At 30.3% G+C, this 25,398-nt stretch overlaps 1 protein-coding gene across 2 annotated transcripts in view; it reads right to left on the bottom strand.

The window, feature by feature from the left end:
• Positions 1 to 887: 887 nt before the first annotated feature.
• The window catches only part of LOC136972904 (uncharacterized), a 59,383-nt gene continuing 34,872 nt past the window's right edge, over positions 888 to 25,398 (bottom strand). For both annotated transcript variants that reach the window (XM_067267566.1, XM_067267567.1), the window contains 3 exons: positions 20,420 to 20,588; positions 13,108 to 13,306; positions 888 to 4,528 (listed from right to left, as the gene is read on the bottom strand). In XM_067267566.1, the coding sequence (XP_067123667.1) occupies positions 4,273 to 4,528; positions 13,108 to 13,306; positions 20,420 to 20,588 (624 nt within the window). In that variant the 3' untranslated portion in view covers positions 888 to 4,272. The remainder of the gene's footprint in view (positions 4,529 to 13,107; positions 13,307 to 20,419; positions 20,589 to 25,398) is intronic.

Genomic DNA, 25,398 nt, shown 5'->3' with positions numbered 1-25,398 from the left:
TAATGACAAGTCTATGCATTAGGAATGATCAGTGTGTTTTAATACCAGCCCAAAGCAACAAATGTAATTCAGGTTTATTTTCAGAATGTAGATGTTACTGTTTTATAACCATTGAGCACCTATTTTGTAAAATATAGTTTTCCAATTTCAAAATAAAATTTTCTGGGAATTCTAGATTTTTGAGAAAAAACAAATTTAAGTATTTCTCATTGTGAAAAAACGGTGGTAGTCCAAATTTTTATCTTTCGAGTAGGCTAAACTAATTGAGTTTTGTAACAAATTTATAATCTCAAATTGCATTTACATCTATCGATAATTTATTACATTATGCTAGCACTTCAAAGAAAAAACAATTACTTGTGGTTTCGGCATGGCTAATTATTTACTTTTAGTTCGTGGTCAATTGAATGTCATTTTTAATCTAATCTGCCTAGTAATAGTATAAAAAGAAAAGTTAAATCTAATTATTGCTTTACAATTCTTTTATGAAAATTCATTTTCATACACCTACAATTGATTAATCAATCTTCAGTATTATTTCTAGTTTCTTTAAATTATTTAAAACCTTATCATAGTGACTGAAAGTGTTTTAATAAATGATGCAATTTCTATGTTTACTAGTGTATATTATTTAAAGCTTAAGGGAAAAATGTAACTTGTTTTAAAATTTAATACACAACTTTATATTTTAAATACCAACGATAATATTAATTTAAAAAAAACTCAAAGTTTACTAAATAATAAACACAGTTTATTTTAATTTTTCAGAGTATTTTGAACCAAGTAAAATGTTTTCAAAAAGTCTTTTTGTCCAATTATATAAACCGTTATATTATACAAAAATGTAAAATATATTATATAAATATATTTTTAATAAAATGAACAAATAGAGAGAAATGCTTCTTTTTTATTTATATTTTTCATTTTGTTTCAATTGTTAATACAAATTTAAAACAAATGTGTATACATTGAAACCATGTTTTCCACAACTAAACAGCACAATACACTGCTAGGCAGTCTAGGACCAATACACAGAAGTTTAAAAAAGATAAATAATCATTATTGGTAATATGGGAGACAGATGTAGCAGAAAGCCACAAGTACACAGCTGATGGTGTAAGCATTTGTAAAATGTGAATCCAAGTGAGCATAAATTTATTATGCATATTAAAGAAGAAAAGAAGACACATCAAAAATTTTTCACTTACACAACATATCTCCATATTGTGCCCATGTAATAAATTGTTTACAACACAACAATTCCAGAAATATTTTGTCACAAATTCAAAGTGCGACTCATTGACCTATATTTACTATGACATTTCACGGGATACTTCCTATGCTTAATTGTATCACAGAATTTGAATTGGAATAAATCAAGGCATACAATCAGCTGTCGTTTATCTATTATATCCGAATCAGAATTGTTAAATAAATAAAAATAAACTATAAGAAAAGATTTTTTTAAAGAAAAATTACAACATATACTAAAATTTTCAAACAGTTGCAGATTACAAGGCACAGTCTAACAATTCGCAACTGTTTGGTCCACAATTATGCACTACATTTATATAAAATTTTTGTAGCAACATAATTATGATTTTGCATGATTACACAGCATTGAAATGAGCAAATTTGGCATACATTCTAAATGTTCAAATTATTCAGCACCTTTTATGAAATAACTATTAATAAGGGATTCTTTTGATATATGATTAGCTGTACAGTTAATTTAATGAAATTTTCAATTTGCAGAAATTTTTCCAAGTTTTAAATTGTATTGAAAGTAATATATATATATGTATATGCATATATATATATTATTTTTTAATTAGGCAATAAAGAGTAGGTGCTGGTTATGGCCAAGAAAGCAGAAATATCCAATGCAATGTGCTTCTCTACTGTTGCAATATTCCTAAATAACATGAAAATTGAAAAATTTCTTTTCACTTGGATTAATTCAATAATTTTTTGCAATCATATTTCCTTGCTATAGTATACAAATACTATCTGTAGTACTGGAATACTATTATAAAACATCAAACTATATAACAACAACTTTTTGTAGGATTTTACGAATCACACACAAAAATCAATTCAAAAACAATATTCCCAAATGTTGGGAAATATACAAAGCATGATATAATGTTATTAAATACTTACATATGCCAATGTTATCATGAACTGGAAGAAAATAATCTCTAAATCATAGTAATAAGTTTTTACTAAAATTATCTGTCATATACAATTTTTTGCAATATCTTGCTACTGAAGAATAATGAACAGTATTTTAGCATATTTTCTTTTAAATGCCACAATGAAATTCACACACTATATAATTAAACACTTTAATACTTACAAACAAATTTATAAAATATAAAATAATCATTCACCAATGAAAATAATCATCTGAATAAATACACAGCAATAAAGTGACTATCAAATCTGTCTTTATTCAGTTGACATTATTTCTTCTCATAGGAAAGATGTGAAACTACAGTACACAGTAAGCTTTGGCAGATTTAAATTGTACCAAAACTGTCAATTGTGTATAACAAGAGTTTATGTACATTCTATGACATGACAATGGACTCAATGAAGTGATTCTCAAATGCAAAACTGAAATTTTAAACTTTGATGATTTTTTAAAATAATGTCACAAATTATAATAGTTGCTGTCGTCTTCATAATATGAAGTTCTATTATTATCTGTTAAAATGGCAATTTAAAATGAGTTAAAAATATCAATTTATATACATACAAAAATGCTAACATTAAGCAGTAAACACTTATTAAGTGTGATTTGTATCACCAACATATTTTGCTAATAACAAAAATAACAAATCAATAAATAACAAATATGACAATAAACAATTAACATTCACTTTACTGAAAACTATTATACTAAGCACTTCATTTCGAAATTAAACTGACTTAGTCAATTCTGTTTGTAGTTCGTGAGAATTAAAATATCGGGAGATAAATTAATATGACAAAATCCCAATATACATTCCATTAACAGCACACATCAAAATGAATGAACAACAGCTTATATTCATTATACATTGTAAAAATCAATGTATAATGTCATATTTTATTTTTTTTTTCACTTATTTAAAACATTACTTTTATTTGTAAGACATCAGTGAAATTATATTTTATGTTAAATATTGTTGTAATATTTAATATAATTGGAATTGTAAAAAGTCAACAGAATAAAGACAGTCAATTAACTTTATACAGACTGTAATTTTAGACTAAATACAGTAGTAATTATCAAGACTAACATTAAGGAAATACACTTTTTTTTTTAATCTGAGCATATTTCATTTTATGTCAAATGCACAAAGCACTTACTATATTTATCATGCTTAAAAATTACATTTATACACATAACATGAACAGGAAGTCTATTGCATTGTTCACATGATTGTTATTTGCAAATATAGATCTAAAAATTTGATTTCAGTTCTATGAAGTTCCAATGAGACTTCATCCTATGAACTATCAAAAACAATGGAACACTCATTATTATATATTAAAAATACAACTGATGAATGAATTGGCTTCATACTATTTTTTTTTTTTTTTTTTTTTTGCATATAGTTAATTCATTGCATGTAGAGATTTCAATAATTTTAAAATTATTTTCAGTTGTATCTTCTCATTTTGATGTGTGCAGTGAACAATTTTATATTCTACACAATAATTTTAATAATTTCAGTCTTCTGTATAATGACACTACAACATACAGAAATGTAATGATATTCATTAGCTTGAAATATTAATCCGTATTACACTATTTCTTTTGTCGGTTAGGCATATCAAAATTTTCAGAAACTCATTTTTATAAAATAATGACTATGTTCATGCAAAGAACGTTTCTAATCTGATTAGCAGCATTTAGGGGAAGTAAAATTAAAAGCAATATGGTTTCGACAAAACCAAAAACATATATTAAATACAATTTCCAACAAGTACAAAATAATATAAACCTGTTTAAAAAAATACAAATTCCACAAAATTCACTTTTATGTTTAAATTTGTTTAAAAAATACAAATTTCACTGACAGAATTTTCAATAATACTAATACATATGAGATTCTTTCATTGTAAAATATAAAAATTAAATTCACTCTCACACAATTACATAAAAATGTGCCTATGTTTTTATCAATAATTTAGTTTCAAAAAATTAATCCTTATTTATCAATAAGGTATTTAAGTAAACTTTAGTCACATGACAAGTTGTTTACCTAAGAGCTGCAATCATCATACTTGACTGACAGACTGGTTTGAGAATGTTGAATTAGGATTATTTTCCTGTACATGCTGGCTATATGTATTGTTTGCATCTATTCTTTGACTAGAATTTTCATTTGTTCCAGTGTCATATTTCTTTCCCTGCTGAGATAAATTTGCTAATTCCTCAGAATAATAATGTGGTGTATTGAGGTAGTCTTTCATTCTTCGAGGTAATGGTAACGTACTTATTAAATCTCTTCTTACCGATTTTAGAATGATAAATCTGAAAATAAAAGCAAATTCAATAAGAATATTGCCTGATTAAACATTTAGGAAATTCAACAAAATAATTATTGTAATAAAGTTACAACAAATATACGAATAAAATCTAAATCCATAATTTTTTTAAGATTTATACTTAATTATAAAGCAAATTTGAAAGAAAACTGTTTAATAATGAAATTTTTAATGTACTTAAAATTGTAATTTATTGTTTCCCATTTATTATTTTCATTTTGTATTTGAAATACTTGCAATTCTATGTAATTTTTTATAATATAAATGGAATAAGATTACCATTTGATAGTAAATTTCAAACTCAGTATTTATAACAATTTCTTTCTTAGAATCAATTTCTTCTTCCTTTCTTAGAATTTATGATTTTTATAAATTGTCTTTATTATACAAAAATTAAAAAGGATAAGACACCACAATCATAAACAAATCTACAGAAAATGAAGATTTTATGTCTTAAAAGATTTAAATTATAAATCTTACACTTACTTTATGAACTTTATAAATTTATAACATGATAGGTAATGATAACATGCTTATTAAATCTATTGCATACTGACTTAACCTTATATTTGTCACATATGAATAATAATTATCAAATATTTCCATTTTTGTGCATTTTACTTAAATAGTAAGCTTGCTTTATAGCAAAGCTTTATTTAGCAACTCACCATGCTATAATGAATAATACATAGCCAATCTCTTATTGTGAGACATTTACATTTACACATTTACCAAAGGATTAGAAGGCCTCCACCAATAGGTATAGCCTTGGAAAAAGAAATATGGAGAGTTATAGAAGTTAGAAGAATGAAGAAAAGAAAAGAATGACAAGAAAGTGTGAAATATGAGACTACAGTGTGCCACCCGAGAGCCTAATGTGTAATATGACATCAATGAATACAAATTACAAATATATAGTTGTGTACAGAATGACTGCCTCTACAACTTGAGGCATTAGGAGCCCCATAACGGCTAACTTGCCTTGGTGCTCAACACACAAAACGCGTATGAACAGCCCCTTTGGGGGGAAAACAGACAAAGCCCTCCATGGCTTTGGAGGTAACAGAAAAAAAAAGTGTGTGTACAATACAGCCAGTATATGAGAAGAGGTCCCCAACAGTTGTCTTGCCATGGGGCCAAAGCAAAATGTGCATGTACAACCCTCTCTAATGAGAGGGGAACTGCAGAAAAGTCCGTCTAGCTGTTATACTTTAGAATGTCCGTTGCTCTGATGAAAGTTTCAAGAGCCTGTAGGGTCTTTTGACTGGTGAAAAAGGCTTTCAACTGGCATGGCCAGTGAAAACCATGGTCATACAGAGTGCTCGCTAAAATTCGTCTTTCATGTTTGTATTTAGTGCACAAAAAGATGATATGCTGCACATCTTGATCGTCAGCTAGGGCACAAGGGGCATTTCCCATTCCTTGTTCAGGAAACGTTTCGGGTATGCTTTGAAGTTCCCATGCCCTGTAACGATTTGGGTGGTAATGAAGTTTGGATGGTAAAAAGACATGTGCCTCCTGTCCTGGATGCTTGGAAAAAATTTGAAGGCAAGTCTGCCTGTTTTTTCTGCTTCCCACCTCTGTTGCCAGAGTTGAGTCATGATGTTGTCTAGTTGGATTTGACCAGGCTCAATGGAACGGTGTTGAGAGAGATGGGTATGTCCGCCTTAGCCGCCTTTTTTGCAAGTAGGTTGGCTCATTCGTTTCTGGTTATCCCAGAATGCCCTTTCACCCAGTTTAAGAGGATTTTTATCCCTTTTCCTCTAAGTAGCATCAGAAGGTTGATGTTTCTTGAACTATAGTTAAATTTGTGCATAGTTTCCTGATTTGGGCTAGGGCAGTTTTGCTATCGCTGTTGATGCATATTGTCTTATTTCTGAACATCGGCTTGTCTCTGATATATTGCAACGCCTTCAAAGTAGCCAAACTTTTGGCTTGGTTGTTTGAGCATTGCATTCCTAGCTTGAAGCACGCTTGGTAAATTGATTTTTCAGAAGTGTTATTAACAACTAATGCGCACCCAACGCCCTCGGCAGATTTCAACCCATCAGTAAACACATTGTACGTTTTGTCATTTATTGCTGGTGCCTCAGTAATTTCCAGGTTTGGTTCAGCAGAGTGAACTGTGTTAGCCTTTTGCTGTGCATCCAGGCCGTAGTTCTGGATGTCTTTTATAAGTTCCTCCATAGAAGCATGGACAATGGGAGTTTGAATGTTGTTTGCCCTTTGACCTAAAAGTTCGTATTTCCAATATACTTTTAAAACTTTTAGATCTAGTGGTAGAATGTTTGAAATTACTTGCAATGCGTTCGTCGGGCTTGTTCTATATTCTTTACCTATTGATATTAAACTCGTTCGTTGGATAGAGTTAAGGCGTTTCTTAATGTTATTGTGAGACAGCAAGAGAAAGGATTTTTATTAATAGTTATATTTAGTTAGTTACATTATTTATTTTTCCCTTTTGTTTCAGTTATTTTCAGTTTGGGGTTGAGTTATGTAAAACCTCAACAGTTTCTCAATGTTTTTCCAACTGAAGCTTCATTTGCATAATTTTAAAGTAAGATTTCAATGGAATTGCATACCACTAATTTAGTGTTTAAATATGGCTAAAATATTAAATAGTATTCTACTTATATTTTTGTAAACATGTTCAATATGAAAACTAACAATGTATAAAAAGACATTATACGAGGGATATTTTTTAAATAAGGTCCGTTTGTGAATGAAAGTGAGAATAATGCGCAATCATGGCAATATGCATACGCTTCTGCTCCGAGCAAGCTTGGCACGCGTTTTGACGCCATTTGCAGCCATATCGTCTGTCTGTATGCTGAGCTGTAGAAGTTTAAAATGTTTAAGAAAATTGAGTCTCCCGCCGACTGTAAGATACGATCTGTTATTCGATTCTTGAATGCAAGAAACTTGGCAGCAGCGGAAATTCACCGTCAGATTTGTGAAGTTTACGGTGATAATGCTATGAGTGACAGTAAAGTTCGAAAATGGGTAAGAATGTTCAAGGATGGGCGAGTTAATGTGCATGATGAGCCATGCCCTGGCCGACCTTCTCTGATTTCTGAAGATTTGATTCGTGATGTGGATAACAAAATTCGAGAGGACCGACGATTCACGATTTCAACGTTATCAATTGAATTTCCACAGATTTCAAGATCAGTTTTGTATACCATCGTTTCAGAGAAACTGAATTATCAAAAATTGTTTTCTCGGTTCGTTCCAAGACTGCTTTCTGACGATCACAAAACAAAAAGATTAAACAGTGCTTTATTGTTTTGACACGATACGATCATCCACACAGTCCAGACCTTGCACCCAGTGATTTTAACTTGTTTCGATACTGAAAGGAGTTCCTTGGTGGTCAACATTTCAACGACGAAGAAGAAGTGAAAACTGCAGTCGTGGATTGGGCTTCTTGACAGGCGGCAGATTTCTTTGAAGTTGGAATTCAAAAAATTGTTGAGCGGTATGACAAATGTTTAAACAAAATGGAAATTATGTAGAAAAGTAGATAAAAGTATGTAGAATATAGAAAAAAATATATTTTAACGATATTTACAGTATTTTTCTTCTTATTAAAAAACGGACCTTATTTAAAAAATAGCCTTCGTATTATCAGATTGGCAATGCAAGTTAAAATTCATTACATATACACTGCCTAGCAGTGTGAATACTAAGTGTTTAACTGATTGATCTGATGTGATTAGAGAAAGAATCTAGCAGAAAAAAACCCTTAATCAGGTTAATTGTTTAAAATTTAAAATATCTGTAGTTTTTTAAATTGTACTAATAATCAATTGTATTGTTATAAATACTGAGTTTGAAATTTACTATCAAATAAAATTTGCAATATTTGAATTTTATACCAATTATTGTTGTCAAAATTATTATTTTGTTTCTGTAGTCAAAGTCTAGCATTGACATTTATAATTTAATAAAATTTTCAATCTTTTAGGAATTCTGGTGCAAGGGTAGGTTTTTGATATAGTGAGACCTTGTTGAACTTCAAACAAGTCTAACTTTGGATGCTTCAGAGTTTGAACACTAAATTCAACAAAAATTTGCTTCAGAGTTCGAATGATGCTTCAAAGTTCAAACTGCGCACACAGTGAAAACATACACTGGAAAGTAAAATAAGCTTCTGAACAAAAAATACAATCTCAAATTAGCAATTTGTTAAATTTCACAACTGTTAAAATTAAACCACACATCTACATTAAGTAAAAAGAGATGTTAAAATATGTATAAAAAAATTTTTTTCAAACCCAATATCACCTGTACTTATTAACCATGGCATCCGAGAAGTGTGTGGAAGAAATGAAGTTTAACAAATAAGAAGACAATTGTAATATCGATGATTTGGATGAAAAAGGAACTTATCACAAAGCATGAAAGCAGTACATCTGTGGCAGATCTGGTGGCCACATTTAAGATGCCAAAGTCAACAGAAAATTGTCTTTATTGATCATAAAGATCAGTAAATGCAATTTTCATTTTATTATACAGTATTTACACATTCTATTTATTGTTTTTGTGTTTTAATTTATTATTAGAACATTTTTGTGTTATTTTTAACTTAAATTATGTATATTTGCTGTTTTAAGTTTATTGAAATGATGTATTGTTTAAGGTCTAGGAATGGATTAATTCGTTTTCCATTATTTCTAATGGAAAAAACTGTTCGGACTTCAAACGATTCAGAGTTCAAACAGCCTCCTGGAATGAATTAAATTTATAGTACGAGACACCAATGTATTTTGGACTTTGCACTATAAGCATGATGCTATTTTACTATAATTATAACAATCCCATAAAGGATCAGAATCTCATGGATGCAATCTATTGAACATTGAATCAACAAACATGGAAGTAAAAACAAACTACCCTCTTAGGTAAAAATAAGCCTTAACATTAAAAACGATGTATTAATCAAAGTTGCATCAATTACAAATAAAAGTAAAAATATTGTATAAATAAATATAATTTTGATAATGAATTAAATGAAAAAAATTACAATATATAAATATGAAAACCTGTTACAATTTCTTTCAAGACATGATAATTCCAATAATAATAAAGTGCACACACATTTGTAGACTAGTAACTAACATTTGTTTGATTATTTCATTTTTAATTTTTTTAAGTCAACTATCATTTAATTATTAGAACTAAATTTTTCTAGATATTCTAAATTACTTTAAATAATATAATTATAAAGAATAGTTTTTAAGTTTCAGAGTATAGTGGATGATCGGTTAACCCTTTCCATGCTGGCGATCTACAGCAAATAATTGAGTGGATTTCGTCATGCGGCGCATTTTTTGCAGTTTTTGGATAATTTTTAAATCGCGATATTTCGCTTTAAAATCGCGCTATGTTTAATCTGTTTTTTTGCGTTTGATTAAGAACATATTACAGTTTACGATTGTTTAATTTTTAGTTTAATAGAAATTTAAAATAATATTAAAATTTGAAGCTTCACGAACAGAAGAAAAAAATAATTAATTTACAGAAAATCGCTAAACTTTGTACATTTGTTAGTTAGATACATCTGTCTTCTTTTAAATAAAAGAAACCGCAGCTCTCTAGCTAGAGTGGGGGAGAAGTTATTGCCATTATTTACACTATGTCTCTAATTACTTGGCAGGGAGAGGGTCTATTTTACCCAAATATTTATGGCCCAGGGGTGGTCACAAAACACTTTTTGGCTTAAACAAAGTCAATCGACCTACAGAATAGCAAATCAAAGCTAAGATCGCTGGAAAATCGAATATAATGCAAAATAATCGAATTTGATTAATTACGCCGAAAGGCGTATGCCGCATCACGAATTAACGGCAAGTCACGTGACATACGCCAAAAGGCATATAACCGCATGGAAAGGGTTAATGAACAGTTCAGACTGCAACCAAATCGGACAATGAACACTTTTGCAAAAGATTTTTATGTTTGGACAACAAACACCTCACAGAACAAACACAAGAAGAAATGACATTAAATAGTGAATATCAATTGGTCTTCCCTTGTCTCCAGGTGAAAATTCAAAACCTTTTGGAGCACGGGAGACATTGACATCGACACTCAATCCAATACTGATCAAATAGTATCCCTCCAAACTTCGAAACTCTCTCTTGTAGTTCCAGCCTTTTGTTTACCTTTCTGAGAGAAAGAATTTTTTTATAGTCTTCACAAGACTGTTGGGCACTCGATAAGTTTTGCATCAGTTTTTATTTTTGAAAGGTGAGAGTTTAACTCACCCATCAGATATTCATTAATGATTTAACAACAAATTTCGAATTACATTCGGGCCTCATATTTACATAATTCTTTCATGTGCTAGTTGATTTCTGTTCTCTGAATTTTTGTGAGTGCTTTTCTGAACTTTATATTTAAAAAACTGATAATATTATGAAGCCTAAAAAGAATGGAGTGTGATTACCATAGAAACCAAGCAAAAGATAATATCAAAGATAGTATGTGGGCAGAAGATGTCTGATGTTGCTAGGCAGTACGGCTTGAATAGGTCTACAGAAGGCACAATCTTAGCTAAGAAAGATATAATCAAGAAGACTCAAGCAGCTAAAGGAGTAACGAAAATCACTCTGAGAAACAAAGATGTGCCATCCATGAAAAATGTAGCTATTGCTTTTAATTTGAATAAAAGAAAGAGAAATGAAAAGAGATGTAACTAGTATGACTATCATTCAAGAGAAAACTAGAGAAATTTTTGAAGAACTGAAGAAACAAGCTCCACATGGAGATAGAATTCAAGGCCACCACTGGATGGTTTGCAAAGTTTAGAAGGAGATCTGGCATTAAACGTTTGGTAATTCACGGTGAGTCTGCTAGTGCTAATAATGATGATAAAGAAAAAACTGAGAAGTTCTGTCTCTCATTTGAAGAATTCATTAAAAAAAAGAAGGACACTGTCCACAACAAATTTTCAATTGTGATAAAACTGGTTTATTTTGGAAGTGCATGTCAAACTGTACCTACATCACGAAAGATGAGAAAAATATTCTTGGGCATAAACCCATGAAAGACCAATTAATGTTAATTTTGGGAGCTAATGCTAACGGTGATATAAAGTTTATCCTGCTACTTGTCTATCGCTCTGAGAACCCCTAGAGCATTCAAAAACATTCCATAATTTATTAAAGACTGACAATGATATGGAGATCAAATAAAAGGGCATGGGCCATGCAGGCTCTTTTCAAAGAATGGCTGTTTGAGGTTTGTACTCCAAGCATCAAGGATTACTTTCAGACCAATGAATTGTCATTGAAAGCAGTGTTACTATTGGACAATGCACAAGAATACCCAAAAGACCTTGAAGATAATTTGCTGGAAGACTTTTCCTGGCTGACAGTTCAGTTTCTGCTTCCAAATACCACTTTGTTGATTCAGCCAATGGATCAAGAGCTTATTGCAGGTTTCAAGAAATTGTACATTTATGCACTGTTTTGTTGGTGTTTTGAAGCATGCCAGTTCTCATCAACAATGACATTAATTTAAAATGTTTTGGAAAGAAAAATTTGATATTCTTGAAGTTATATGGCTCATTCAGAAGGCATGATCCGAAGTCACTCAATGATAGTTGAATTCTGTTTGGTGAAAATATTCAGGGAGATAGAGATGACATCCTGGAAATTATGGATGAAATTGTGACAACTGCTAGAGATCTGGAATTAAAGGTAAAGATGACATTGAAGAGCTCATAATGGAACCTGAAACTGATCTGACGACAGAAACTCCAAGTACTCTTGAATGAAGAACACAAGAAACTCAGCAAGATGTGGTTTCTTCTGAAAAAGATGGCGACAAAAGAAGACCTATGCTGAAATCTGCTATTAAAGATCTTTTGAAGTGAAAGAATATCAGAACAATCATCTTAGAATGGCATCCAAACCAGATTGAGGTTAATAGGCTTGGGGATTTCTATGATGACAATGCTATTAATTACTTCCAAAAAATCCTGAAGAAGCGAAGAAAGCAATCAACATTGGACAGATTCTTTAACACCCCACAAACGAGAAAAAAAACATGACTGATAAAAATGCAAGACTGTGTATATATGTATTTTTATTATTACATATAAATAAACGTAGTAAGAAAGTATATAAATTTTTATTTATTTTTTGGGGTCTCCATAACAAATTAATCAAATTCCCATAAAAACCTATGGTAAAATCGATAATCAGTTAACAAACAATTTGGGTAGCAAACATGGTCTTGGAATGGATTATGTTCGTTAACCGATCACCCACTGTATTTATTTTTATGTAGACACAAAATTGTATGACGTCTTCCTGTCAAAATCAAAAAATATTCAGAAAATTTAATGTAACATCCATTTTTGACAGGTTTCCTAAGCTCAATATAAAGCAAGTTTACTGCATAATTAAAATTAAAGATATATATAATACAATTAATATTTATCTTTCTAGATTTTAATAAGAAAATAAATAATTGATCTGATTTGAAACTGTAAATCTATAAAAAAAAAAAAAAATTAAATTGAAAAGATTAAGCAAAAAGTATAAGTTTAAATACCTGCAAAGATGCTGTAGAGATTGGACTTGTTTAAACCTTGAAACAGGATGAAGTAGTTGTACTTGCATTGGGCCAAGAACTGGTCTTCGATGAAGAAAAAATAAATAACGTCCACTTCGAGAATGTGCTACAGCATTTTCAATAAAATCCACAATAGTATTACTTCGAAATTTCTGCTGACAACCAAAACTGAAGTTACCTGTACAAAAAATATTTCTTGTCATTACAGTTCTTTATTTTGTCTACATAGATCTAAATTTATTTAACAATTTTATTTTAAGCTTGTTTTATTGAAAAGCTTATGAAACACTTAAAATTTTAGAAGCAATTACTACAATTATTCGTTTTTTTTAAGTTCATTATCATACATTATTAAACTAATGAATAAAAATAAAATAAATAAATAAAACTAAAATAATTTTCTAAAGTAACAACTAATAGTTTTAATTATTGAAAACCTATATTAAAAAAATACATGATACTACTATAGAAACACAAGTCTTTTCAAAATAAATAAGTGTATCAATAACTTTTTTCTAGATTTATACAGCAGTCTGGTTTAGTTATTTAGAATTTCAAAATCATCATTAGCTATGCTAGAATAAACATTCTGGGTATCATCTAGTTTATTAAATAATCAATCTATTATTCATAATTTAATAAGTTTAATTCACAAAGTGCTTTGTCAACTTTCGTCATTTTAAAAATTTAAAACTGTTTAGAAAGCCAACAGTCTATTCTCAGAATTTTCTTTCTTCAATTAATTACCTTCTTAAATCAATTTGAAATAAAAGGATTTGTAAATCTTCTGAATAATATGTGAAACTCACTAAGTGAGTATGTCAAGGAGGCCTATCATGTAGAGACAAGCTAACTCAAGTTTTCATTTGTTGGAGCACATTTTCTGGAAAAGATCAGTTGGCGAGTCATCCTGGACAAGTCGAGATAGGTATGCCAACCAAGGCAGACCCGATAGAAAGCTCAACTCACCTCAGGATTGGTCGGCCAATGGATCTAAAAATTAGATATAAGGCAATGTGACTGTTGAAACAAGGAGAAACAAGTCTAGCCTAGGAATGTGTAGTTAGAAGCAAGCAAGAGATATTGCTGTGTATAATATTGTAGATAGTTGTCAAATAAACAGACTTAAACAGACTACAATCGTTTGTACTCCTTGTACTCAATCGTCCTGGCTTATTTTTAAAAATTTAAAGACTTAAACAGAGTTCAAGGAGTCATAAGGTGTTCTTTTTGATAAACCAGAAATCAGAAGGCATGATTTGAACTTTACTGAGTAGTTTCAAAACAAATTTTTTAGATAGTATTTGATAACAAAAGCATGACATACAGAGTTGAAAATTAACAATTATCCAAATGTTGCAGGCAACCAAAAGTTTATTTGGAAAAGTTTATTACTCCTGAAATTATCCAGCATGCAATCTCATTTGTTTTCTAGTTTTTTCATAATTTTTTGTACTTTATGCAAATTTTATCGAATTAAATAGCAAATAAGTACTTTTCAGTAGTAATAATAAGCAAAACAACTAAAAATCCATTTGTGACATCAAACTCCATTATGACGACAAATCCAATATGGACATCACGCAATACAAAGAGTAGAAAGCGTGTGAGATGAGAAAAAAATTTAAGCAATGGCAACTGGAAGAAAAATATCAAAATAATAATCATTTGTATGAACTATAGAACACTGTTAAATTAAAGTCTTTAAAACACTATTGTATTGCCTTGTATTCATTAATTTTACACTGTTACATTATAAATTATAAGTTTGATTCAATCTAAAATAAAATATTTTCTAAAATTAAAAATGTATCTTTAAAATTAATACTTTTTGTTATTAAATTAATTGTGTGTTTTTGGTTTTATACAAAGTAAAATATTTAAGAAAAGGTCATTTTTGCCAGGGCCGATAATTTCAGAAATAGAAAGTTTTTGTTTTATTCGTGTTCAAACTTGGACAAGTTGTATTGTGTTTTAAATACATATAAACAATATGCTTAATAAATAATAGTTTCACTTTAATGGTTAGCAGGTGAAGTTTATATTCACCTGCTAACCATTCATTTTATTTATATGTAGTATGGAATAATAAATTTTATTCAATATTCAATTAGTTGTTAGTTCTGTGTACCTATAAAATAACTTTAGCATGTAATTCTTAACATGACTTTTAATGCTGTAACCAATTATATTTTTTTGTATATTTTTATCACAATTTTTTCTTGTTTGAGTGTTCAAATATAATTTCTTTTCATATAAGAATTTTTGACAAATTTTGAATACATCCAACAAAAATTTATACTCTATTTTTTAATCTGGCATCTATTGTAAATGAACGTCTTGTAAGTTGCCAAGATGTCCAAGATTACTTTTTGTGTGCAGACCTAATAAATGACTGTATAGAGTGTAAGCAACAAAAAACTATATTTTACATAAGTATGTTCATATTTTTGTATTACCCGGTAGTTTATAACAAGGTTCGTCAAGCCGATCTGATAGCATGTTCCACAAAAGCAAATCAAATATTAACTTTGATTAAAACAAATTTTATAAATTTTGGAATCAAGTAGTTGTTCAGAAAAATTTTCACTGAATATATAGTAAGGGATGTGGTTTATAGATTCCAGAGGAACCAGGGAGTTTTTACTATAGTTTACAGTGACCGTAAATGAAAATGTTCAGTTCCCTTTTGCACATGCACATGGACATGTGCAATGAATGGATTGAACAGAACATAACTTAGATAACGAAAGTGAACTGTCTCACTATGCATGCACATGTACGTGTGCAATAAATGGAATGTCTGGCAGACACACAAAAGTCCTAACATAAGCACTTCACTACTATAGTGGAGCGTGCTAAAAAGAACAAATATGTGCATTGCAATTTGGACAATTGGTTTCACTACAAGACAACCAGAAGTCTAGAAATGGTTGCATGCCAGATAATTAGCAGACATTCTTAATTTCTACCAGTAAACACATTTCTATAGTATCTTACCCAATTACAATATTCTTGATAATCAAAAACAATAGCTACATTGATAATACAGTAAAATCTATCTAAAATAGAACTTGAATAAAATAGAATTATTTTCTGTTAAGAAAGTTTACCATGTTAAATTCTACTTTAAGCCAAAACCTTTCTAATGAGGAAATAGAAGAGGTTTCTGGATACAAAGAACATAAGCTGAATAAAGTAGAAAATTAAGGTTCTACTCAGACAAATAAATAAAATTGCCTCTAAGTATAACAATCATCACAGAGTTTAACAAACTGTAGACTTATTCTGAGAATGATTTCAAACGTTGTCAGAGAAACTAAAGTCAAGTGACAAAGAGACATATAGTTACAAAAATCTTTGTAGGAATTAACCAAATGTACTGTACAATTAAATACTTTTAAAAATCAAATAAGTTTTCAAGAATTGAGTTACAAGGTTTTGATCAATAGTTAACATGATGATTTAGTTTAACTACTACTTGTATAAATGACCTAATTTCTCTTTTCAATTTGATTTATATATTGCAAAATGTCTTTTCCTTATATGAAGGAATTTTTGTAAATAAATCTTAATAGCATATAACTATTAAGAAGATTTATTACAATACAGGACAAAAAGCAAATAATTATAGATAACTTTCGCATTTGAAGTCTTTGTTTCTTGCAAAACTGAATCAAGGGAGTTTCTTTATACGATTTTCCATATTTCCTGCACATATTTTAATGCTTTTTCCTACTCAAATGATGGCTGAAATGACTTAGGATGTTTCAATTACAACTGAGATTGATACCAGTAGTCACATTCATATTGAAAAAGTATTGATATCCTGCTAGCATTGAAAGAAAGTATCTTTATCAAATGATATGACATGCATATGCCATTTACTAGCTGGAAAAGATTAAAAAATATCTCTTCCACATAAAAACATGATAAACTGACTGAAAGAGATGTGGGATATTAATCAGTATGAAAATAAAGCTCTGGTATCATTAAGAATAAAATCAGTGAAAAAGTTTTTTTAAGTGTTGACTGATAGTCCAATTTCCTGGAAAGCAATTTATATTGTAAAAAATCTAGCAATGAGTTGCTTAGCTTTACTGGCAACATTTGGTGGCACCATCTGTTATCATATTTTATTAAAAACGTTCTATATTTTCAATATTATAAAATGGCAAAAAGTTTCATTTTGAGTGTAGGGATGGTTTTATAAAAAATTGTAAATGCTAATACTGAGTAAAATCATCATTAAGTCCAACCCTACTGGAGATACATACGACTCCCATTATCTCCCCACCCCTTGACCTTTAACCACCAAAATTTAATAGTATCAATCCTCCCTAATAAATAAACCTTGCAAAAATTTCAGAAATTTTCGACAAAAAGCACAGGGGTTACTAAGCTTCAAAGAGGGTGAACAAATTTTGTCCTCGCACACATCCATACATAAAGAAATTACCCCCCCCAAATTTTTTGCATTTCTCAATGTTTCAAGGTGTCCTGAGCTAAAATATGTAAAAATCTTGGAGAGGTCATTTTTGACCAATCGCCATACTTTCCCTCTGTTATATATAACAGCTAGGAAAGTAAAAGTTATAACTTCAGTCCTTTATAACTTAACAGCAACATTTAGAAAGATGTCAATTACTATTTATGTTTAATTTTCCTTGAATCATGTCTTTAGTTGTCTTTTTAATTTTTAAAAAATTGTTTTAAAATGTAAGATGAGATTGTCAAGAATTTGAAAATATACACACTATACTCTATTCTCTGAACACTGTTATTGTTTGTTACTGTACAAGAGAATGACAGAGATTTCTAACTCCTAGACCAAACCAATATGTATCAGTTTAGTTGTACAGTCATCTTTATAATTAACACTGCAACCAAAATGGATGCGAAATAATAAAAGATAATGCTAAAATCCAGAAACACAAAGAAAACATGTTTAAATGAAAACAATTCAAACATTTAGAAATTATAAAAATAAAAAATAATAATAAATGAATAAATAAAAACACAGGGCTACAGCTACACAAATCTTGAGAGGGTTTCCTACAGAAAAAAAAAGGAAAAAGATAAACAAACCAATGCATATTTGTAAGCCAAAGAAAAACGAACCCGAAGGCAATGTTAAAGCAGATGTGAAAAAGTGATGTACTACACATTTGTAAATTACTGTTGTGTAACACCATGATACAGCAGCACAAACCCACCAAATTCATATTGCTTGCGCCACCAAACTCACCAAATTCATATACAATGTTTTGACACACAATATATTTTTAGCATCCAATATCTCATGAAAAAAGTTCAAGTACCAAAATTTTGACAGTTGGTGGAAAGCTGGTGTAACCAATGGTTACACCACCTTTCCAGCAACTGTCAACTTACCAAATGAGTTAACATCACAAAGAAATTACTTGGAGTACTGCTCTGAAAAGGTTGACCTTCTCATTTAATAGAACATAAGTCTTAATAATTCAAAAAAATAAATAAATAAAAATAATAATAATTTGCAATTGGTCTATTGCTTTTTAAGATAATGTCAGACATCAAGACTGATTCGTGTGATTCATATATTTGGTCAACTGTCAATGAAATTACAGACAAATGCAACATTACATGGCAAACTTGAGGTTGTATCTTTTTACATGTAAACCACAACTCATTGCAGCCAATGAGCTGGCAAATCTGTATTATTTAATATTACATAATTTATTAATATAAAAATAAAAATATCTAGTAAGGAAACTAAAATTTAATTATATTTTTGTTAGCATTCCAAAAATTTTTAAAAAGTGTATAAATGATGACATTTGCCTGTATTCACAACCAAGATTAAGAGTTAAAGTTAGAAGTTAACCACTAAGCACTTGATACTGTAAGTAAAATAAATAGTAATTAGTTAACTTCTAACTCTTAATTCTTGATGTAAATGCTTGATGAAAAATGTAAATGCTGTCATTTACATTTTTTTATTTTCAAACTACAATATATTTTTCAATTAACCTTGTTTTTATTACCTATAAACTATTAAAGAAGATCATTCTATTAATAATTCCAATGTACTAAAATAATTCACACCTATTCAATTGAAATATGAAGAAGAAAAGAAAGTATATCTTAAGAGTATTAATGTATTTTTCATTTAATAAATATAGCTAAGTGAATGTTTGATCAGTAAGATGTATTTAAGGTTTAGTAAATTCACAATATTAAACAGGCAAGAGACGAGAAAATTAACATTCAGGCATTAAACTATGTATGAATATCGCTATAATTACTAAGAAAGCTAATCGCTATAATGCCAAGTACAGGTATGTCTTAAACAAGGTCAAAAGATCGCTCTTTCCTGCCACGGCGTTACATGTTCCAAAGGAATGCCCAGTAGTCCTTCCTGCATTACCATTCTGTGGTCGAGTCACCGTCTCTATCTGCTGTGTTTTTAGGCAACACGCGCTTTTTCTACCAGTCTCCCCGCGGCCAAATCTTAGGAGGCTACTGTGCAATGACAGGGATGCTACTTCCGTACTAGAGAGGTCTGGAGTTTACTCTATCCCAATGGAAAATACTATATCCGGTATTCACACCCACTACGTTGGCGCGACAACTAGAATGTTGGCTTCTCGTATTTCCGAACACCAACTTTCCATCAGGGCAGGCAAAGGTGATACCGAGCTAGCAAGAATGGTGTTACAGCACCTATACACCCCGCTGTGGGACCAGGTGGTGATGCTCAGGCATTGTAATAACAGGAGCAGCGTGTTTATTTGGGAGGCCTTTCTTATCGCTGCACTAAATCCGTGCAACACACCCATGCTTGATTTGCCTGTTATGTGGGTCAACTTATATTACAGATTAAGGCATCGCCTCTAGCTCCACGTCTCAGTATTTTATAGCGCATGCGCTACGTCACCACACGTGCATGTTTAAATCTCTTCTCGCTCAGTTCCATCGTTGGTCTTGTTCCAAAGTTCTAATGCGGTTTATTCATTTCAAAAATTTTTGGTTCAAAAAAGGATTTTAACCGTTATTATCTACCTGACAAAGACAAAAATAGTTTCGTCGAAAGCGCTAATAATTATAGTGATATTCGTACATAGTTTAATGCCTGAATGTTAATTTTCTCGTCTCTTGCCTATTCAGTGATTGGCGTGAAGTCCACCATCATTACAATTCACAATATTAAACTTCTTATTAAACTTCTAGCATATATATAAGTTTCTAAATGTATTAATATTCTTTGCATTTTGTTTTGTACATACAAGTAACGAAATATAATACTTACCATGATCATGTTCTATTCTTACATGACGTACTAAACCATTTAATTTAAATGTCAAGCTAAAAATATAATGTTCATCAGAACTATCTCTTACAACAAATGAACCATCTGGCTCATTTGCAAGTAATTTTTCTGCCATTTCACCACTTATCGGTCCCCAATACCATCCACACTGAAAATAAACAAAAATAAATCATTAAAAAGTAATAGTTGTAATAATAAATAACAACACAACACAGGTTTATATGGTTTCTGAAGTCTACAAATCAAAGCTGTTTTTAATATCAACAAGCTGATGGAACAGAGTAATATATATATATATATATATTGCTAATCTTTAACCCCCCATTGACCTTTAACAACCAAAATTTAATAGCATCAATCCCCTAATACACAAAACAAACCTCCCTGCAAAATTTCAGAAATTCTAGCTATGTCTCATGAGGGGATGGTATGACATTGGGATCACTGATTTTGATCAAACTCAGTAAGGTTATAGTGCATCCCCAATGACTGACATGTGCCAAGCAGTAAGACACAATACTCAAAATTAAAAGAGAAAATTGAGATTGAAAATTCATGTTTCGAATCTCAGTGCTATCAATGTATTTTTTTCGTTTTTTTATACAAAATTATAATTCTTAAATTTATAATATTGTCAGAGAGAAGGACTGATTTATTCTTTTTAGAAAACTACAAATGCCCAATAAGGGTAATAAAACAATAAAATCCATCTGTTTCAAGTAACTAGTCAATTTCAAAAGCATTAACAAATGCTTCCTAACATTATTCATTTAAAAACAAAACATTTTCTGCATTTTCATGTACAGTATGTACTTACTCTGGCAACAAAGTCATTGTTCAACCTAAACGCATCTATAATTGCATTTTTGTTTGCTAAAGAATGAAAAGATGGCTTTGATATCTCATGATAATGTCAATAGCATAGAAATGTGTTCTGCAGAAGAATCACTGCACAACCATATTACAAAATTTACATATTATGAAAGTATCCTTCAAAATCAAGACCTAATTGCAGCCAAAGGTTCTTCAACAATTTCAGAAGTTGTGAAGGTAGTAGAAAAAAAGAAAACATCAAGCACTCTGATATTTTCCAATGTAAAAATGTAAATGTAATATGAATGATTCTTCTCCAAATTACTTGATGATGGAGAAGTGTTTTTAAACATTAATCAAATTTGTTTTTCCAGTGACATAAATATTCTTCTTATTGTAAAAATCTGCATCTATTCAATGTGCATACTGCAAAAATGTTTATTGTTTCACATGCTTCTACAAAAATTATCATCCACAAAATTGTGCTGATAGAAAGCAAACAGATTAAATAATGTTAATAAAAAAAGACATTTTTATTAACAAAATTAATCTTGAATAATGATAATTTTGTTTAAATCTATTCCTCTTCCCAAATGAATTATAAGTGTTAGTACAAATCCCATATGTACTATACACGAATATTCAAAAATAACTTTTAAATAGATATAATGAATTAAAAAACACCAAGAAAAAATTAAAAGTTATGGTTTTGTATAAAAAAAAGTTGACACCACCGAGATTCAAAACACAAACCTCATGACTACAAAACTGGTGCAACCCCACCAGCCACTATACAAATGGTAGAAATTCTTCTATTTGTATAGCAATTTTCTCTTTTAACTTTAAGCATTCCATCTTACTGATTGGCAGACATCAGTTGTTAGGGATGCACTATAACCTCGCTGAGTTTGATCAAAATGTTATGCCATCCCTTCATCAGTAGGTATGCAAACAATTACAGTTGTGGTCAGACTGCATATCAGATATTCCACCAGAATGCATTAAAATTGCTACCCCCAGTATTCTACAAAAAGGTTTTCAGAGGCTTAGTGTGTTCAGAATTTTCAATGTACCTACTGTTTGAAAGTCTTGAATACCAAATATGTCTGTATAAAGTAGTCAAAGACATTTATATGGATAAGTGCAGAAAATTCATGTAAATGATAACTGGGCAACAGAACTTAAAAATTCTTGCACACTTAGCAAGCATATGATTTGACAGATATTATTTATGGTTTTTGTAAATGTTGGTAAAATATATATAAATATAAATGTAGTTAAGACTTACGAGGCACAAGTTATAAAGTACAAACTACGAGTTACAAGTTATTTTCCAACTTAGAAAAAAGAAATGTTTTGGAACAATGTATTGTAGTATTGCTAATTATTTTGTCAGAAGTGGTTAACAAAGTGTATCAAAGAAAAGCAGTTCTTCGAAAACAAATTCCTTTGAAGAACTTTTATACTTTTTTGTTTTAATTTATATTGTATTTAATGTATAATGTAATGTATTTTTAATTTTATGTAATTGCCATCTTTGTTTTTATGTATATTTGTTAATTTTGGGGTAGATAGCATCTGTCCTCCATGACTTTTCAATTTACTTGTAAGGGGTTGTCCATAAATTATGTCTGAATTTTTCATGAAAGTTTTACTCCCTCCCTCTCGTTCCAGTTTGTCCAAGTATCCATAGCCTCTTCTCCTCTTTGGTCATCCAATAAAACTCGATTCCCCCTTAGAACCATCATCACTTTACGAATGATATGTACCATATGTAGAAACAAAACATACAAGAAATTTTGAGATAAATATAAGAAAATGCCTAAACTGTATAAAATTTAATGAAATAAACCAGATGTCTGCTGAAGCTCAACCCTCCCCTCTCCCTTGTCTGACTTGTCATAACCCCTTTCCTTCCTCTCCAGTATGGATGTCAGATAAAGTAGCTTTATAATAAAACAGACATACTACAGCTTAATAAAATGTTTAAAAAGATTTTTTATGTTATCTGATTGTTAATATAGAAATTAAACTTCATTAACAGAGAGTTTTTTACCACTTTGATGACAGTAGATCACTCTCCTCCCAGTGTGAATTAGTTTTAAGAAATGTAACATTCACAAAAAAATTAATTTCTCTTCTAATTTATAATTTTTAATAAACTAGACAATATTTTCTACTTCCAATTCAACTGTGTTGAAAAACTCCGATTATTCAGAGGGAGACAGCAAGTGTGAACGACTACTAGATGCCACGTTTGTCGTTATCCAAGAAAACTATGCTAAACCTTGCAAAACAACGAAAGAAAATATATGAAATTTGTGGGGAAAAAATTCAAAACAAATCTGCATGATGTTGAAATATCACCAATAGAAAATACTTTAATCCTGTGAAATTTTGGAAAATTTTTCTTAATGAATACTACTACTATTCACTGATCCTCAACTACAAAGTGAAAAAAATTTGCTAAACCTGTTAATAGATGTCCCCATCTGTCAATAATGTTTCATGTTTGTCCATAAATATACAAGCATACTATAATGAGACAAACCTAAAATCTCATAAAAAGTAAATAGTAAATAGTTTATTAGCTACAATGTGTCAAGGTTAACCTTTCACTTCTATTTAACCATAATGCATCTGAACAATTGATTTTCAGTATCATCTGTTTTTACTGATTATTACTATTAATTAGAACCAAATCATTTTAAATTACAATGTGTTCTCTTTTTATTACTATTGTTTTATTAATATTTTTAACATTTAAATTAAATAAGTGTAAATAATATATACATCTATGAGGATCATTCAAAAAGAAACAAGCTGGAGGTTGGAATGTGAAAACCGATGACAGAATTGTAATATTGTTGCGTGTGTAAGAATGTGTGGTTCCGACAACAGCATGGAAGATCACAGCCTGCCATTGGAGGGTCACAGGTGCACACCACATGACTACAAAGCTAGCAGAAACACGCATCAATCATCCACTGCAGTCAGTCATGTTGTAAACAGTGAAATGGAGGCATCAAAAGAAGAGCAAAGAGGTGTTGTTCGTTTTCTGACAGTGGAAGGAGTAGGAAAACGGACCTTCATCGATGAATGTCACAAGTGTACACTGAACACTGCATGTCCCTTGCAAGGGTCAAGGCGTGGCACAAGCGCTTCAGGGAAGGGCAGGTGTCGTTAGCCGATTATGCATGGTCAGGAACACCACACCACATTACCGATGACATTGTCCAGCTGGTTGATGGAGTCAGGACCGCCGAGTGAATCGTCCACTGTGGTGGACAATTGACGCGTGCTTCTGCTAGCTTTGTAGTCGTGTGGTATGTACTTGTGACCCTTTAGCGGCGGGCTGTGATCTTCTGTGCTGTTGTTGGAACCATGCATTCTTACACACGCAATGAAATTTTAATTCTGTCATCAGTTTTCACATTCCAGCCTCGGCTCGTTTCTTTTTGAATGATCCTCATAATATTGCTTACAATATTGCAATTAGGAGTAGAGCCCCTACTATAAATATATTTATTTATTAGTTTGAGAAATCAGTTTTCAAATAAAAATTTGAAATCTGGATATTCGGTAAAATCTGATAACTTAAACTTCACATAACTCAAATTTTTTCAAAAAGCTTTTACAGCAACTTAAAATTTCTTGACAATAGAGAAATTATACATTGTAATTATAACAAAATTATAGTTAATGATTATTTTTGATATCTGGAAGTTTTTTAATACTGTGCATTTTATTACTGTAGTCAATAAGTTACTAAAGTGTCGTGAAATTTTTTGAGTTCATTCCCTGTAATAATAAATTCAGCAGTAAGCTGTAATAATAAATTCACCTACTAAAACTCAATAAATTTCTGTATAGAGCTGAATGTAATATACACCTTGTTTTCATATTGTTGGAGAAAACACCCGTTAACTCAGACAACCTTCATCCTGTATTAGTCTGAGTTGCTGGCAGTTTACTATTATGATAATCAGAATTTACTTCAAAAATCTGCATTTAATATATTAAAAAGTTAAATTATAGATGTATAATTAAAAAACAAAAAAATTATCAGTTTAGAAAAATGAATATTTATGAGGAATTTAGATTTTTCTCATCTCGTGAATAAAATTTTAAAATGCTTAAAATTA

The sequence above is a fragment of the Centruroides vittatus genome, unplaced genomic scaffold (assembly GCF_030686945.1).
Source record: "Centruroides vittatus isolate TY-2023 unplaced genomic scaffold, ASM3068694v2 contig_3060, whole genome shotgun sequence".
Taxonomy (NCBI): Eukaryota; Metazoa; Arthropoda; class Arachnida; order Scorpiones; family Buthidae; genus Centruroides; species Centruroides vittatus.
The sequence above is the reverse complement of the archived record's forward strand: the minus strand, read 5'-3'. Positions and strand labels throughout refer to the sequence as shown.